General features: G+C 33.2%; 1 protein-coding gene across 6 annotated transcripts in view; it reads right to left on the reverse strand.

Annotated features, from left to right (window-relative positions):
- Positions 1-414: 414 nt before the first annotated feature.
- Positions 415-16,390, reverse strand: part of UBE3A (ubiquitin protein ligase E3A) — a 92,095-nt gene continuing 76,119 nt past the window's right edge. For all 6 annotated transcript variants that reach the window (XM_060155344.1, XM_060155315.1, XM_060155334.1 and 3 more), the window contains 6 exons: positions 13,716-13,921; positions 12,925-13,089; positions 11,693-11,848; positions 11,524-11,597; positions 3,400-3,543; positions 415-2,369 (listed from right to left, as the gene is read on the reverse strand). In XM_060155344.1, the coding sequence (XP_060011327.1) occupies positions 2,249-2,369; positions 3,400-3,543; positions 11,524-11,597; positions 11,693-11,848; positions 12,925-13,089; positions 13,716-13,921 (866 nt within the window). In that variant the 3' untranslated portion in view covers positions 415-2,248. The remainder of the gene's footprint in view (positions 2,370-3,399; positions 3,544-11,523; positions 11,598-11,692; positions 11,849-12,924; positions 13,090-13,715; positions 13,922-16,390) is intronic.

A 16,390-nucleotide genomic window follows, 5' to 3' on the forward strand; every position in this document is an offset into this window, starting at 1 on the left:
TCCAGAGCTTCCTGCTGATCCAGGCAAAAGAGTACTTTATAACATGACATCTGGGGTAGATATCTACTACAGTCAAAATTTCTATTTTTTTTCCTCTTCCTAAAGATATTGTTCCGTGACAGTTTTGTAAACAGTAGTGAAAAGGAGGCAATGATAAAAAGTGGTAACATGCCCAGGATAATTAGTTACTAAGCAAGTGAGAGCAATTAGTCTAGACAACCAATGAATTTTTCTCTTAAAATATTTTCAAGAGTAGGTTTATTTTCAACTGTTTGTTAAAAGTCTATTTGATGTGAATTCTATGTCTGATAACCTATACTCAATTACTATTCAAAAACTTCACACAGATATTATTACAACTGTAGAACTTCAATACTGTAGTGATAATAAAACTTGAGAACCAAAGAACACAAATTTCTTCATGAATTTATTATACAAAACGCCCCCAGAGTATTTGATTTCTCTTATTCTCACTTTCATTATACACAAGAAGCACAGGAATGAGAGGCCTTTTAAGATGACTGTAGTAGCATGAGGGTCCCTTGCATCAAGGTAGTGTACATACCTTAACAGTGTTCTAAAGGCTGGCCCAGAAAAACCCCATGTTACTTTATCACAATATGGAAAGCAATGTCTTCTTTTTCCACTAAATTATGGTGAAAAATGTCACTTTTATTTAGCATTATGGTACATAACAGTTAAGTCTCAATTACTAAAAGAATTAAAATAATTCTTAAAGACATCCTCTTTCCCCCTCCAATGATTTGAAAGCTGTATTTTTCCTGCCAATTTCAAACAAATCATCAAATTGATCTGTCATAGTCAGTTAAAACAATCATCGAGGCACAAGCTCAGCACATTAGCTGTAACTTGTAGTAAAAGGATATATCAATATGTCTCTTCTCAGTTAAAAATACATAATCCTTTTATTTTATATTGCAATAAAAGAAATTAACAACACAGACACAGAAGACTAGAAAGGGGAAGAAACTACTTACTTCTGAATGTCCAGTAATTTAAACCAACCTGTACTTTTCCATAGTACATGAAAGTATTATTTAACACTTACTTTTTGAAATAAACTTTAATCTTTGGGGATAGACAATGTAAATAGGACTAAAGAGTAATAGTTCCATTCACTTCCAGGTCTCTGCTTACTGTATGATTAGGTAAAACAAGGCACAGTAGCCATCCTTTCCATTATGTTCCAACACTGATCATGTGCCTTGATAAAATGGCTGATTAGATATGATGGCAACATGAAGGGAAGACTTTGGATTGTCTATTTAAAATGCGGGTAATAAGCAATTAATAAAAAATTTATTTTAAGTGCACTTTCACATGCTTTATGTTTATAATAAACAACAAACTTCCTACCTTTCTTGCAAAGGGTTTGACTACCATTTCTTTTGGCCAAATGCACTTTTCCCCAGTAAACTTAAAACAACAACAACAACAACAACAGTGACGACAACAACAAATCCCTGTCCTTCCATATACTAAGAAAGAGGATTGGCTACTGAAACAGTTCATTGCAAGACACATGAAGACAACATACTGTGGCATGAGTTGTTTTTAATTCGTTGTGCTGTTACTAAAGTAAAGTTCTGAGGGCTGCAGTTAAACATTTCAAGTTCTCCCTTCCATCTTTATTGATTTTAAGATTTTGCACAGAAAACTCTTCGGGGACTAGAACAGCAGCAACTGCATCACACTGTTTTCAAGACTTCAAGTTTCAAAAGCAAATTGTTTAAAAAAAAAAATACAGCTCCTGATTTGAGTTAGATACAGGGACAAAAAAAGTAGCACATACTTGAAGGTTACATGGTCTACAAATGGTGGCAATATTTTCCTTGGGAGAGTAGTTTGTTGGTATATATTTTTTAAATATGCAAAAAGGCTCAACCTCAAGCAGTAATAAACACAAGCAAAAGTGATTTAACCCTTAAAATAAATATTCAGAAAAACCTCTCTGTACATACAAGTGAAAGAAAAAGTAACACTTTCACGCAAAAAAATAAAATAAAATAATAATAATAATAAAGGATTTGTTCATATAAGTAGCTGAAATCTGCTGTTCCAGCCCACATATCCCCAATAAAGAAGGGAGGCACAGACATAGGTGACTACTGTGGTTCACTATTTTACAGCCTTTTTGTACTGGGTCACTATCACCACCAATTTTATCCCTCTTGTTATATTTATTAAAATTTTAAATTTTTTTCTCCCCCCCCCTTTTTTTGTTTTTTTACAGCATGCCAAATCCTTTGGCATAAGTGATGGCCTTCAACAATCTCTCTTTAAGTTTTTCTTTGCTTGAATATTCCGGAAGTAAAAGGACATTAAAGCAAGTATGAGATGTAGGTAACCTATATAGAGAGAAAGGGGAAAAATAGGAAAATAAGTCATGGGAAATACGCTCAGTATTAAATGATCCTACTTTAGATGGTATATATGTTGAGATGGTTTGCAATGCAGACTATACATTAATACAAGTCATGGATAATCTTTCTGCTCTTGCCATACAACTACCAAACTGCAGTTTGTCTCTATCTCATAAATTACTCAGTGCTAATAATGATGATGGTTGATGATAACATATTGCATCCACAAAATTATTACTACGTACCAGATACTGTTTTAGGTACTTAACCCTGAGAGCTCATTTAACTAAATTTTCTCACAATAAACCTACAGACTGGGTGTCAGTTTCCCCACTGTAGAGTTGAAGTCACTGAGAAATTAAGTAACTTACTCAAAGGTGGAGGTAATATATTCAAACCTCGTTTCCAAAATTTCGAAGTCTGGGCTCTTTAATGCTTATTAGAAATATTCTTGTATGACTATGTAATTGATTTGATAACCAATAAACTTACATTAATACCAAATAATACAGACAATACCAAATAATATCAAATAATGTAAAAAACTAATAGAAATGTTTCTATACATTCAAGCTATTAAATATACTACTGCTCACATACGGTCACTATGCACCAAATGTTAACTTACACGACGGAGAGGAAACACAATGTAAGGACTATGAAATTCGTCATTCTAGCATAATATAGGGCTGAATAGACAATCTCCTGAGCCTCAACTTTACTATTCTAAATAGATGACATAATATGGCTTTCAATTAAAAAATTCTCAACCAAAAACTAATCACACCAATTTTTAAAATTTCAAATCAAGTGAACTCCATAATAATTTTTAACCTGGCCAGTGTTTAAAAATTTTCTCAAACATTAACAGCAAAATATTCTCTGAACTAATGTTTCATGTGATTTGGAGATTTCTATATAAAATTGCAAAAGTGCTCAGAAGCTTCTGGATACGTCACACATGTGTAATGTGGAATGCAAGGTTTTCAGTATACAGTCACAATTTAATAATTACCTTTCTGTGTCTGGGCCATTTTTGGCTATAATCATCTTTAATTTTCCTAGTCCGCCCACAGGTGCCCTGTCTGTGCCCGTTGTAAACTGCAAGAAGAGTCTTTTCTGCTCATCTGTAAATGAATGAACAATTTCCCAGAACTCCCTAATAAGAAAAGATAAAATACTGATTTTAGTTTGGCATTCATTATAACGAGCACTAATATAAGTTTATGATTTGCATTAAAACCATAATAGGAGATAACCTGGAAGTTAATATCAAGTACCCTGAAGATTCTTTTCTGGTCATCTAGGACCTAGGAATTCCACTACGCAAATTTATCTTAAGGAAACAGTTTTTAAAAATATAAAAGCTTTTGTTCATCACTACATTATCTACAACAGCAATAACTGGTAAACCTAAGTGTCCAACAAAAGGAAATAATTATGTAAACTGTAAATATATAATCAGTAACAAACAAAAGACAAAATGTGTGTACTGTGAAAACTTAACTCCTGATGTCTTCGGGGGTGTGTGTGTGTGTGTATTTTATTTACCCCTCCTTTATTTTCTTTGTCTACGTGTGTGCATGTGTGTATACATTGTATTTACCCGTCCTTTATTTTCTTTGTCTGCTCATATCTTACACAACTTTGGGGGAGAAGGTGATACAGATAACAGACAAAAGAAAAGGAAAAGAAAAAAATAAAAACAACCCACACACCTAAAAGTACTAATAAAAAAGTATACAATTATTATATAATCAATATCAATAGTGTGTGCTGGGGAAGGGGAGATGGGGTATTATTCTGATATATCTGTCATCTGCAGTTATTTTAAGAGAATAATTTAATCCCTGGCATTCCTAAAACCTATGTGATAAAAGTCATGTTATAATGATGCTTGTTAAACTTACTCTAAAAACAAAATGCAAGCATATTAAGAGCAATCCTGGCATGCTTGTTTGAATAATAATCCATAAATTTAACATACACACTACTTCTCAGATAAAAATTTTTAAGATTTTGGAAAACAATTAAAAACATTTTTCATTGGTGAAAGAATGCATTTTTTAAATTTAATTTTTATTTTATATTGGAGTATAGTTGATTTACAATGTGTTAGTTTCAGGTGTACAGCAAAGTGATTCAGTTATACATATATCCATTCTTTTTCAGCTTCTTTTCCCATATAGGTTATTACAAAATACTGAGTTCCCTGTGCTACAGAATAGGTCCTTGTTGATTATCTATTTTATATACAGTAGTGTATATATGTTAATCCCAAACTCCTAATTTATCCCTCCTCCCACCTGTCCCCTTTGGTAACCATTAAGTTGGTTTTAGAAGTCTGAGTCTGTTTCTGTTTTGTAAATAAGTGCACTTGTATCATTTTTTTTTAGATTCCACATATAAGTGATATCATATGGTATTTGTCTTTCTCTATTTGATTTACCTCACTTAGTATGATCATCTACAGGTCCATCCATGTTGCTGCAAATGGCATTATTTCATTCTTTTTTATGGCTAAGTAATATCCATTGTACATATGTACCACATCTTCTTTATCCATTCCTTTGCTGATGAACATTTAGGTTGCTTCCACATCTTGGCTATTGTAAATAGTGCTGCAATGAACACTGGGATGCATGTATCCTTTTGAATTATCCTTTTCTCCAGATACATGCCCAGGAGTGGGATTGCTGGATCATATGGTACCTCTATTTTTAATTTTTAAGGAACTTCCATACTGTTCTCCATAGTGGCTATATCAATTTACATTCCTACCAACAGTGTGGGAGGATTCCCTTTTCTCCACACCCTCTCCAGCACTTATTTTTTGTAGATTTTTTGATGATGGCCATTCTGACCAGTGTGAGGTGATACCTCATTGCAGTTTCTATTTGCATTTCTCTAATAATTAGCGATGTTGAGCAGTTTTTCATGTGCTTTTTGGTCATCTGTATGTCATCTTCGAAGGAATGTCTATTTAGATTTTCTGCCCATTTTCTGATTAGCTTGTTTTTTGATATTCAGCTGCATGAGCTGTTTGCATATTTTGGAGATTAATCCCTTGTTGGTCACTTCGTTTGCAAATATATTCTCCCATTCTGTGGGTTGTCTTTTTGTTTTGTTTATGGTTTCATTTGCTGTGCAAAAAGCTTTTAAGTTTCATTAGGTCCCATTTGTTTATTTTTGTTTTTATTTTCATTATTTCAGAAAGATATTGCTGCAATTTATGTCACAGAGTTTTCTGCCTATGTTTTCCTCTAAGAGTTTTATAGTATAGTCTTACATTTAGGTCTTTAATCCATTTTGAATTTATTTTTGTGTATAGTGTTAGAGAATGTTCTAATTTCATTCTTTTCCATATAGCTGTCCAGTTTTCCCAGCACCACTTACTAAAGAGACTGTCTTTTCTCCACTGTATATTCTTGCCTCCTCTGTCATAGATTAATTGACCATAGGTGTATGGGTTTGTATTTGAGCTTTCTATCCTTTTCCATTGATCTATATTTCTATTTTTGTGCTAATACCAAACTGTTTTGATTACTGTAGCTTTGTAGTATAGTCTGAAGTCAGGGAACCTGATTCCTCCAGCTCCATTTTTCTTTCTCAGGATTGCTGTGGCTATTTGGGGTCTTTTCTGTTTCTGTACAAATTTTTAAAATTTTGTTCTAGAAAATGCCATTGATAATTTGATAGGAATTGGATTATCTGTAGGTTACCTTGGGTAGTATAGTCATTTTGACAATACTGAATCTTTCAATCCAAGAACATGGTATATCTTTCCATCTGTTTGTGTTGTCTTCGATTTCTTTCATCAGCATCCTATAGTTTTCGGAGCACAGGTCTTTTTTCTCCTTAGGTAGGTTTATTCCTAGGTATTTTATTCTTTTTGATGCGATGGTAAATGGGATTGTTTCCTTAATTTCCCTTTCTGATCTTTCATTGTTAGTGTATAGAAATGCAAGAGATTTCTGTATATTAATTTTGTATTCTGCAACTTTACCGAATTCATTGATAAGCTCTAGTTTTCTGAAGAATGCATTTTAATATTTATTTGAAAGTTCTTTCCAGAAACTTGGCAGAGAATGTCATACTTCCTACATCCATAATTACAATTCTAGTTTTTGATATTCTAGTATTCTAGAATACAATTTCTATTACCAAAATGCTAGTATTTTTGTTGGTGCAATGCCATTATTTCTAACATAGCTTAGCAGCTTTATTAGCATTCTTGGCTCTCTCCACTTCCCTTCCCTGACACTCTAATATCCTCCCCACCCTTCAGTTCTTGTAAACCCCCTATTCACCTAGAGAATTTTAAAGAATTTTAAAATAACTACACAAGAGGAAATTGGACATGGAATGTATAGGCACATCTCTCAGGAAGGAGAGAAATCATACCACAGTTTAGGTCATTCCTTTTGGGTGGCTGGCAAGAAAAAGCAAGTCTGCTGTAACCCAGAGCCCTTTGTCAGGGCAGAAAAGCTTCCTCACCCTTCAGGAGTGTTCTAAAGCCATACTGAATCAGCCACACCTGAAGAGGCAGACCAACGGGTGCCCTTGAGTAGAGGAGACAAACCCTGAAGGAAACAGCAGACCAGCAGTGGTCACTGTGACAAGTTTAGCTGTTTTTTTGGTTCTTTCTAAAAAATTAGAACTTAAAATATTAGGGTTACTCCTATCAGTTTATATAATGAAAACACTTACTGAGCAAAATTCTTCTTTTCCTATAAGTGTTACGTTCTACATTAAAACTGTGAACTAAGAATGCAACTATTTAGAAAACTGAAAATGAAAAAAAGAAGCTTTTGTGTTTCTACATTAAAGTGGTAGCTGTATGGATTGCATCCCACTCACATCTTCTAAAACCTATCCAGTACATAAAGGAGACAAATTCCAATAAAAACACCCATAATCTATGCCTAAGTTAACTAGAAAAACAGAGTGGAAAACTCAAACTGACATGTAAACTGGAGTTTATATACACCTGAGTCCACACCAGCAGAGTCCAGCAGCAGCTATGTGGAAGAATGGGGTGTGCAGAATTACATGGGCTAGGGTTCACCCCAAAAGGGCACCCCAAGAGTGAACTACTAAGGGCAGGTAAGAGCACTGGCAAGAGGAAAGTATCTTGGACCAAATATGGCAGTCTTAGGAAGACATCATGCCTGAAAGGGATAGGGGGCACCCTGGAAAGCAGAGGTGTCCCCTAAAAGTAGCTTCTGGTTGTAAAGGGATGAAAGCAGGTGACAAAAATTGGCCCTAGTCAGGTAGAAGGCACTGGGCCACATAAACACACATGGAACTCAGTGAGAGATGGACAAATCTGAAATAGAAATTAGAAGTCTCTAAAATACTCAAGAAATATGCAAAATAAACTTGGAAATAAAGCTAATTTATGTGGTGACTAAAGGAGAAACAGTATGACTAAAATTTCTACTATGGACATAGGAGGTCAGAAACAGAAGAGCAAAAATAAAAAGTATTTTAAAAAAAACTAAAGAAATACAAAGTATTTAACTGCATAAACATAATAGTTTTCATTTGCAAAACACCCCTGTAAGCAAAGTCAAATGACAAACTAGGAAAAAATATCTGCCAATTTATTCAAGTGCTGATGTCCGTAATACAAATATAAAGTTTCTAAAAATCAAAATGACTGAGCAGCAAAATGAGCAGAACTATAAAAATTACTAATAGCTTAAATATAAGAAAAGATGCCCAACCTCCCTCATTCATAATGAGAAAACCACAAATTATAACTACACTGAAATGCCATTTCTCAACTAACAGACAGGTAAACAGCTGAGTTTAACAACACAATGGGTTTGGGAAAATTGTAAGAAATGAGATACTCATATATTACTGGTGGGAGTACAAAATGTCACAATTTCTGTGAAGGAGAATTTGGCAGTATTTAACAAAATTACATATGTATCTACCATTTGGTTCAACAATCCCACTTTTAGCACCAATTCCCAATTTAATGATGTCTCTACATATGTATGGAATAATCCGTATGTAAGATGATTCACTGTGACTTTCTCCTAACAGGGTTGGAAATAACCAACATGTCTGTCTACACAATACGACAGTATTCAGACACACTTTTTTTTTTAAACTGCTAAAGTAAAAAATGTAATAGGACCCAGGGTCTCCTAACAAAACAGCCATAATGTCCACCATACAATCCAAAATCACCTGTCAAACCAAGAACCAGGAAAATCACAAGGAAGAAAGAGAATCAACCAATGTCAACACTGTGATGAATAAGATACTGGAATTAACTGACAAAGATTTTAATGAGGTCGTCATAAAAATGATTCTACAAGCAATTACAAGTTCTAGTGTTTCAAAACTGAAACATCAGAAACTCTCAGCAAAAATTATAAGTTATAATAAAAAAGAGCCAAATGGAAATTACAGAACTAAAAAACAGAGTAAGAGAAAAATACGAGATGGGCTCAATAGTAGAGTCAAGATGACCAAGGATAAAAATCTGAACAAAAGAGAAAATAGACTGAAAAAAGATAAATAGAGCCTCAGGTACATGTGAACAATGACAAATGACTGAATGTTGGTATCATGAGAGGCATAGAAAGAAAGGAAAAAGAGGGATTTCTCTGGTGGTACAGTGGGTAAGACTCCATACTCTCAATACAGGGGGCCTGGGTTTGATCCCCGGTCAGAGAACTAGATCTCGCACGCATGTCGCAACTAAGAGTTCACAAGCCGCAACTAAAGATCCCACATCCACGATGAAGATCCCGCATGCCACAACTAAGAGTTGGTGCAGCCAAAATAAATAAATAAAGGAATATTTAAAAAAAAAAAAGGAAAAACAGAGTGGTACTGAAAAAGTATTTCAAGAAATCATGCCTGAAAACATCCCGTGTTTGGAAAAAGACACAAACCCAGACTTAAGAAGCTAAGAAACCCCAAATAGCACAAACAAAACTGTTCTTCAGAAATAAAGGGGAAGTCACCCTTAGGCAAAGGAAAACTAAAAGAATTTGTCATTAGCAGATCTGCCTTTGAAGACTAACTAAAGGAAGTGATAAAAGATGGACTCTGAGGCAAACAGAAGAAAGAACAGAAATAGAAGAAATACAGGTACATACAACAGACTACCATCCTCCTCATGAATTTTATAAATCATATGTGATGACTGCTACAAAAATTATAACAGTAGTAATATTCAAGACAACGATATTTAAAGGTGGGGTTTCCATACTTCACAGGAAGAGATTTTGATAGCAATATCACATATGTACAATGTAATGCCAACAGCAACCATGAAGAACACTATACTAAGCAACATACACAAAAAAAGAACACTAAAATCATGAAATCCTTAAAATGTTCAAATAACTAAGTATCCCACAGAAGGCAAAAAGATATCAACAAGGAACCATAAAGAAGAAAGAAACAGAAAACAAATAAAATGGCAGACTTGAGTCCTAACATATCAATAATTACCTTGAATACAAATGGCCTAAATATACCTAAAGGCAAAGATTGACAGACATGACTCAGCTATTTTTAAGAAACTCATTTCAAATTCAGCAACATAGATAGGTTGAAAAGTAAAAAGACATTAAAAGATATACCATGCAAACAAAAAGCAAAGCAATACAAAACCAGGAATGGTTACAGTCATATCAGATTCAGATCAAAGAAAATTACAAGACATAAAGAGAGACCTTACATAATGATGGGGGGTGGGGTGGGGAGTCAAATTAGAAGTATGGGATTAACAGATACAAACTACTATATATAAAATAGATAAGCAACAAGCATTTACTGTACAGCACAGGGAATTATACCCAATCTTATAATAACCTATAATGAAATATAATCTGCAAAAAAAAATCACTATGTTGTACACCTGAAAGTAACACAACATTGCAATACTGCAAATCAACTATACTTCAAAAAAAATTTTTTTTAAGCATTCACATATGATCTTAAGATATGTATCAAGTAGCAATTATGTTATTATAAAAGATAGAAATAAAATTAAGACCTTAACTTAAAAAGTAATTTCTCCATAAGGAGGAGCACAAGATATCTTCAACTATTCTAAGGGAAACATTAAGATGCTACACAGTCATAACTATCTGTGAACAATAATATCACTAACAGAGATGCTGCTGTGATAATACTCACAAGTGAGGTTATCCTTTCATCATGTTATCTCAACCCTTTTATGGGTCACCTTTGAACTTCAAGTAAATAGCAGAACCGTGGTTGCTAAAAGTAAAAAAAGCTCACGACTGCTGCTAGAAATGACCAAGGGTGTGCTAAATAGAGGAAATATCAGTAACCTCCCACAAACCAGAATGAAGAATAAAGTAACAGAACAAAAGTAAACAAGAGAACATAAAATAACATATTGTTTATTTCTAGATACAACTGATATTCATTATGGTTTTCACACACTTGAGTCTTAGAGTAATAACCTTCAGAGACAACCTCCAGGAATGCCTTCCCACCTCACTCCACCAGTGACTACCAGAAGGGCATCTTTGTCCCCTTAAACCCACCTTGGTAGGAGAGGAAGAAGCCTATGTCTTTCAGGACTGGACAGTAGTAAAGAAAAGAAGACAATAGCATTTGCTTGGAAGCAGTTAAGACTGGGAATCTCTGCTTCTTTCTGTGAGAATCTGGAGGCTTCAGATGTACAATAACAATTCTAGTATGTACCTTGCCATGTTGTAAGGATTAAATCAAAGAATGTACCATTTCACACAAAAGATGCTTCATATAGGGTAGGTAAGTAACATTTCACAGAGTTCAAAAGAAAAATACTCGGAAGTGATAGTTCTATTTTCCTCATCATGTAACTGGCAGTAAGCACATTCTAACCAGAATTACTAGGAATATTAGATACGTTATATCCCCAATGCAGAAAAAAACATGCCACTTACATAAAACACATTAGTCAGGAAATAAACCACAAGATTAACAATAAGAACTGGTGACTGATTATATTACAAATATACCTCCAATTTTATAGATTGAGAATTTGTGAGTTTGCTTATTTGGGAAGTAAAACCTGGAGACAAAGGTCTAAAGCATAAAGCACACATCCCTTTGGTGAATTAAATCTTCCTTTTAAGAATTAAGCACTTACCTAATCACAACAGAGTCCCTGGTATAGCCACCGTCATATTCTGTAGTTTCTTCTAGTGCTTGGAAATCTAGATTCTGCAAATTCAAGAAAACATGTCTTAACATCTACACCACACCATTACAAACAATTAATCAATAGAAGATATTTTTGCAAACCCTTGCTTTCTTACCCGGCTTCCACATATAAGCAATTCAATTTCCTCTGGTCTGAATAAGTACTTTAAAGGAGATTCATTGGTCACCATATGAAAACCTCTCCGAAAAGCCTTGAACTGTTTTTCTACTGATTTATTGAGAATGTAGTCAGAATAGAGATTGACAAATTCCTGCAGAAAATATTAACCACAAGAGCATCTTATAATATGCAGTACAACAAAACACAACGAGCTACAGGGCTGCATAACTTGTTTTTATTTTCCCAAAGAAAAAACATTCAAGAATATTTTTTAAAATTCAAACTTTACACACACAAAGGAAAATACCTTTAACAATTTCACAGCCCTCTATTATAGTCAATACTGAACTGTAAAAAGGCCATGCACAAATAAGTTGATACAATTTTAAAGTTCTCTCAATTAGGTATGCAAACAAAGAGACATTTAAACCATTTATACATCAATTTATAAAAATTAACATTTTTAATAAAGTGCAATGTACTGGATATGTATAAGCAAACAAGGAAGTCTCATGTTTTCTATTCTAGAATATTTGGGGAGCTGCCTACTGTATCCAGTTCAACAAAAATATTGGTTTTAATTGATGCACAAGCTACTATACCAAATCATAAATGGAAAATATACTTTTGTATCCTAACTTAGTGAATATAATATTTTATCAAAAATTATATTAACATAAACACACACTTACTAAAGGTTTTATATATATCATAATTTCCCTGTTATGCTCTGGGTTATTCCCCTCTGTTTACAGATGCATACTTTTCTAGTCAACAGAAAACACAAAACTGATTTCTTTAAAGTATTCTTTAATACTTTTCAGACGTATACTTAAGGCACATGTATGTGTGAGTACATTAAATGCAATTATCATCTGTTTGGTTATAAGGACCTTAATTACAAGGTCCCTGTTTCCCTCCCCTCTACAGCTTAATATGAGAAACACCCCACTTCATGCTTTATACCACAGCCACACTGAGCCATTCACTACCTCCTACGCATGCCTTCTTTCTCTAAAAGGGGCTTAATGCCCAACCATGTGCTCTCATACAGCTTACAGCCAAAATTTAGGAAACTGTGGTTATTTCCTTTATAATAACTTGGTTACTTGATTTCTTGGGTCTCTGTACGGATATTAGATACTCCTTTAAAAACTAGAAGCATATATGATTTAAAATTCTGTTAATAAAGAGAAAAGACAAGGATGACATAAAAACATTTATTACCTTCCTGTTTTCATTTGTAATTGGAATTTTATCACCATTTTCCTTTAGATCATACATCATTGGATTACCAAAAAGATCCGTCTGAGATATCTGGAAAGTGATCATCATATCATCTTCCACATTCCCTTCATACTCCAGTAAGTCTTTTAAACTCTGATATAGAACCTAACAATCAGAAATGGAAAATTAAGGCTACCACAGAACTACAAAATACAACAGTTTGTATCACTCTTCTTGGGAAAAGATTAAAAAAAAAAAAGCCTTTAACAATAAAAATTAAAGCATAGATAGTATTCCTGCCCCAATAGTTTATATGTAGAAACTAAAGAAAGACTGTCAGTCATTGGTGATGTCCCATTCTCTGCTGAGAAACCCCACACTAGCTACTTAGCAATGGATCTCACACTGTGCTCTTATGAGAACCTTAGAGGTGTGTCTCAAGGTTAAAGAGCGGCTGTAGCCACCAGCCCCTTACTCAGCGCAGCTCTGATTTAACTGGGCAATTTCATGATTTCATTAAAAACAAACAAACGAACAAAAAATTAAAAACACTTTCCTACAGAATCAATCTTTACAAAGCCAGCTTGCTGACAGCAATATGTAAAAAAGTTCCCCTTCGAGTTTTTAAGTGTTTATGGTACTTCAGACAGATTAAAGCAACTTTATCTTACTAGGTATAGATATTAACAAAGGTTCCAAATGAAAGCTTTAAAATTTTTATATAAATGAAACTCTGTATTTGCTTTTAAATAAAATCTAAAAGAGAGAAGAAAAAATGACCAAAGACTTACAGGGTGCGAGTCTCCCAGGTCAAGAAAAGTTCCTTTTTTCCCCATTAGCTTCCTGTAGACAACCATGGGAAAATGTACATCCAGTATACAGTTATTGTAAATAGCCAGACCCAGTACTATGCCAATCAGAGTGAACTGACCCTCAGTTTCAAAAGAGGATGGATTAAACCAAAACAATTTTGTAGATTCATCATACGTGAACATACCTATAAGAAATGATTTTTAAAAATACATTACTTTCACATTTTATTACAGACTGATGAACAAATATTTATACATATAAAATATAAAAATATACAATAATTATACATGTAAGCTTATGTGCACTACGTATAGAAATATTTTTTCTCTTAGATTAACACTTGAGAAAACAAAGTTCAAATACATATGAATGTTATAAATTGTGGCAAATGGTAGCATATATTTTTAAGAAGCCAAAGAAATAAAGTAATAAGGCATTTTGGTGGCATTTTCTAAGAAGTTAGGGAAAATGTTCATTAAATTCAAGTTCTCTAATCTTCTACTAACACAAATGAAAAGTTAATCTGCATTCACACTTTATCTACTCAATCGTTGAAAAATAAATGCAAAAGGAAAAAAGGCTAATCATACTTTGAAAATGTTTCACTTATAAAAACATATTCAATCCATACATACCGTTTTAAAAAACAATTTTGAATTTCATTAAGTAAAAGTCTGTTTTCTCCCCAAATTGCACAACGGTTCCATGAAGTTTTTCCAGCACCTTTCTAACAAAGATGCCAAGTACTTAAACTCAGGTAAACTTGATAAACTTAGATTATGCCCCAAAATCAAACCCACTTAATACACACATTAACTGTGAGCCAGTAAGTAAAACAAAAGTAATTTGTATTTGTAGTCTTCTTTCAGTTTCACATGGTCTTCACTATTTTAAACGCAAGTTTGGAAACCTTTTTGATATCACTCATTTAAAAATAGGAATCTGAATAGCCATTACCAAGGTAGATTTATCTCCTTCCCTTTAAAGAAATATCTAAGATAAAAGTTAAATGATATTTTAATTGAATTAACAATTTCATTTTACTAAAATGTTTTTCACTTGCTACTGTGAAACTGAATGAAAATATTTTAAGAATTAGGTCTGGAAAAGAGGGGGAAGTTCCAATAGAACAAACTTTAGAAATCAATAGAGCATATAAATCAATTTATAAGTTTTTTAAAAGTTTTGAAAATGTTTCTTCATTTTCACATGCAGTTTAAGTTAAATGTAAAGGGAAATTTAAAAGGTCCCCTTGATCATAAGAACATGAATTAAACTAAGACATTTTTCTAATGCAATTTAATGTTCATGAAATAACATTTTATAAATTATCCAATTCATACTTGAATTTCACAGTTTACATCCAAATTTTTTTACAGGCCTAAGTTACAACATCTACTGAAGTGCTTAAAAACTTCATTTAATTATAAATATGGTATTAACAGGGTCAGAACAGTTAAAAATAATTACAATTAATAACTTTGATGAAATATCACAAATGCATGTCCTTGGTCTCAAGGGCAATAAATTACAAATTAATCAGAATGTAAATTACATAGGTCACTACTCTCATCTTTCTGTGTGGAAGATAATAATATTAAAGTTCAAGGAGATACCATTTGGGGCACATTTATTTTCAGGTCCCTGGAAGAAAAGCTCCATAAAGCGTGGCTCTTCTAAAATATTCCTTTTTGATATTTCTATTGTCATCATTTTAATTGTTTTACTATCAAGTGGATCTGTTTAATGTATGGTTTTTCTTAAAAGTATTTCTGCATATAATGTAAATATACTTTATAGCTAATGTTTAACTTTTTTAGATACATCAGAACCTACAGCTAAAGTTTACCAAATTTATGAAGGTCATAAATTTTCTGTCTCAAAAAGGGCATGGTTCTATGTGTCTAGGTTTACTTTGAATGAATTACATACAAAATGGCATAGCTTTCTGATTAACAAACATTAGCTAAAATACAAAGTCTTAACTATTATATTTATGTCATGAACTCAAAATGTCTATTTTCATTTGCAAGTAGACTAAGAACAATTACAGAAGTCAATTCACTGTACATACTGAGAATCAATAGACTTTAACGGTTCAATTCTCAAAGCTTAAGGGAAATGATCTGTAGTACTCTCTGCCACATTCTTCACAATTATGATGGTAGCTTTTGAGAAATTCTTTTCCTATAACTGTCATGCAATCAATTTTAAAAGTAAGCAAACCCAGTAATCAAGTAGTTATACTGTAGAAATTGAATCAGATCACAATTATACAATAGTATACTACCTAAGAAGCTGTTATCTTTTTCCTGTTCTACTTTGCCAAGTCTGTCTATTACTTCGTCTATCAGTGAAACCCAAATTCTTCACTTTTAGACTGATATATTATAGATCAGTTTTTCCCAAACTGTGTTCAATGAAAACTCTTCTGGGAAGCAAATACTATTAGATACAGGATGGAAGAAGGGTTCTGGAGTTCAAAAAGTTTGGGAAAACATTACAATATTAAGCCCAAGAAATCCTATAGCAAATAAACCAAATTAATTTGATATCAGCCAGTGTTTCCAAACTTTGAGCATGATACACTTGTGAGACATTCTCAACAGTCTTCAGACCATTATTCTATGAAACTCTTGTCTCAGAAATGCTA

This window comes from Lagenorhynchus albirostris, chromosome 1 (assembly GCF_949774975.1).
Source record: "Lagenorhynchus albirostris chromosome 1, mLagAlb1.1, whole genome shotgun sequence".
NCBI classification, from domain to species: Eukaryota; Metazoa; Chordata; class Mammalia; order Artiodactyla; family Delphinidae; genus Lagenorhynchus; species Lagenorhynchus albirostris.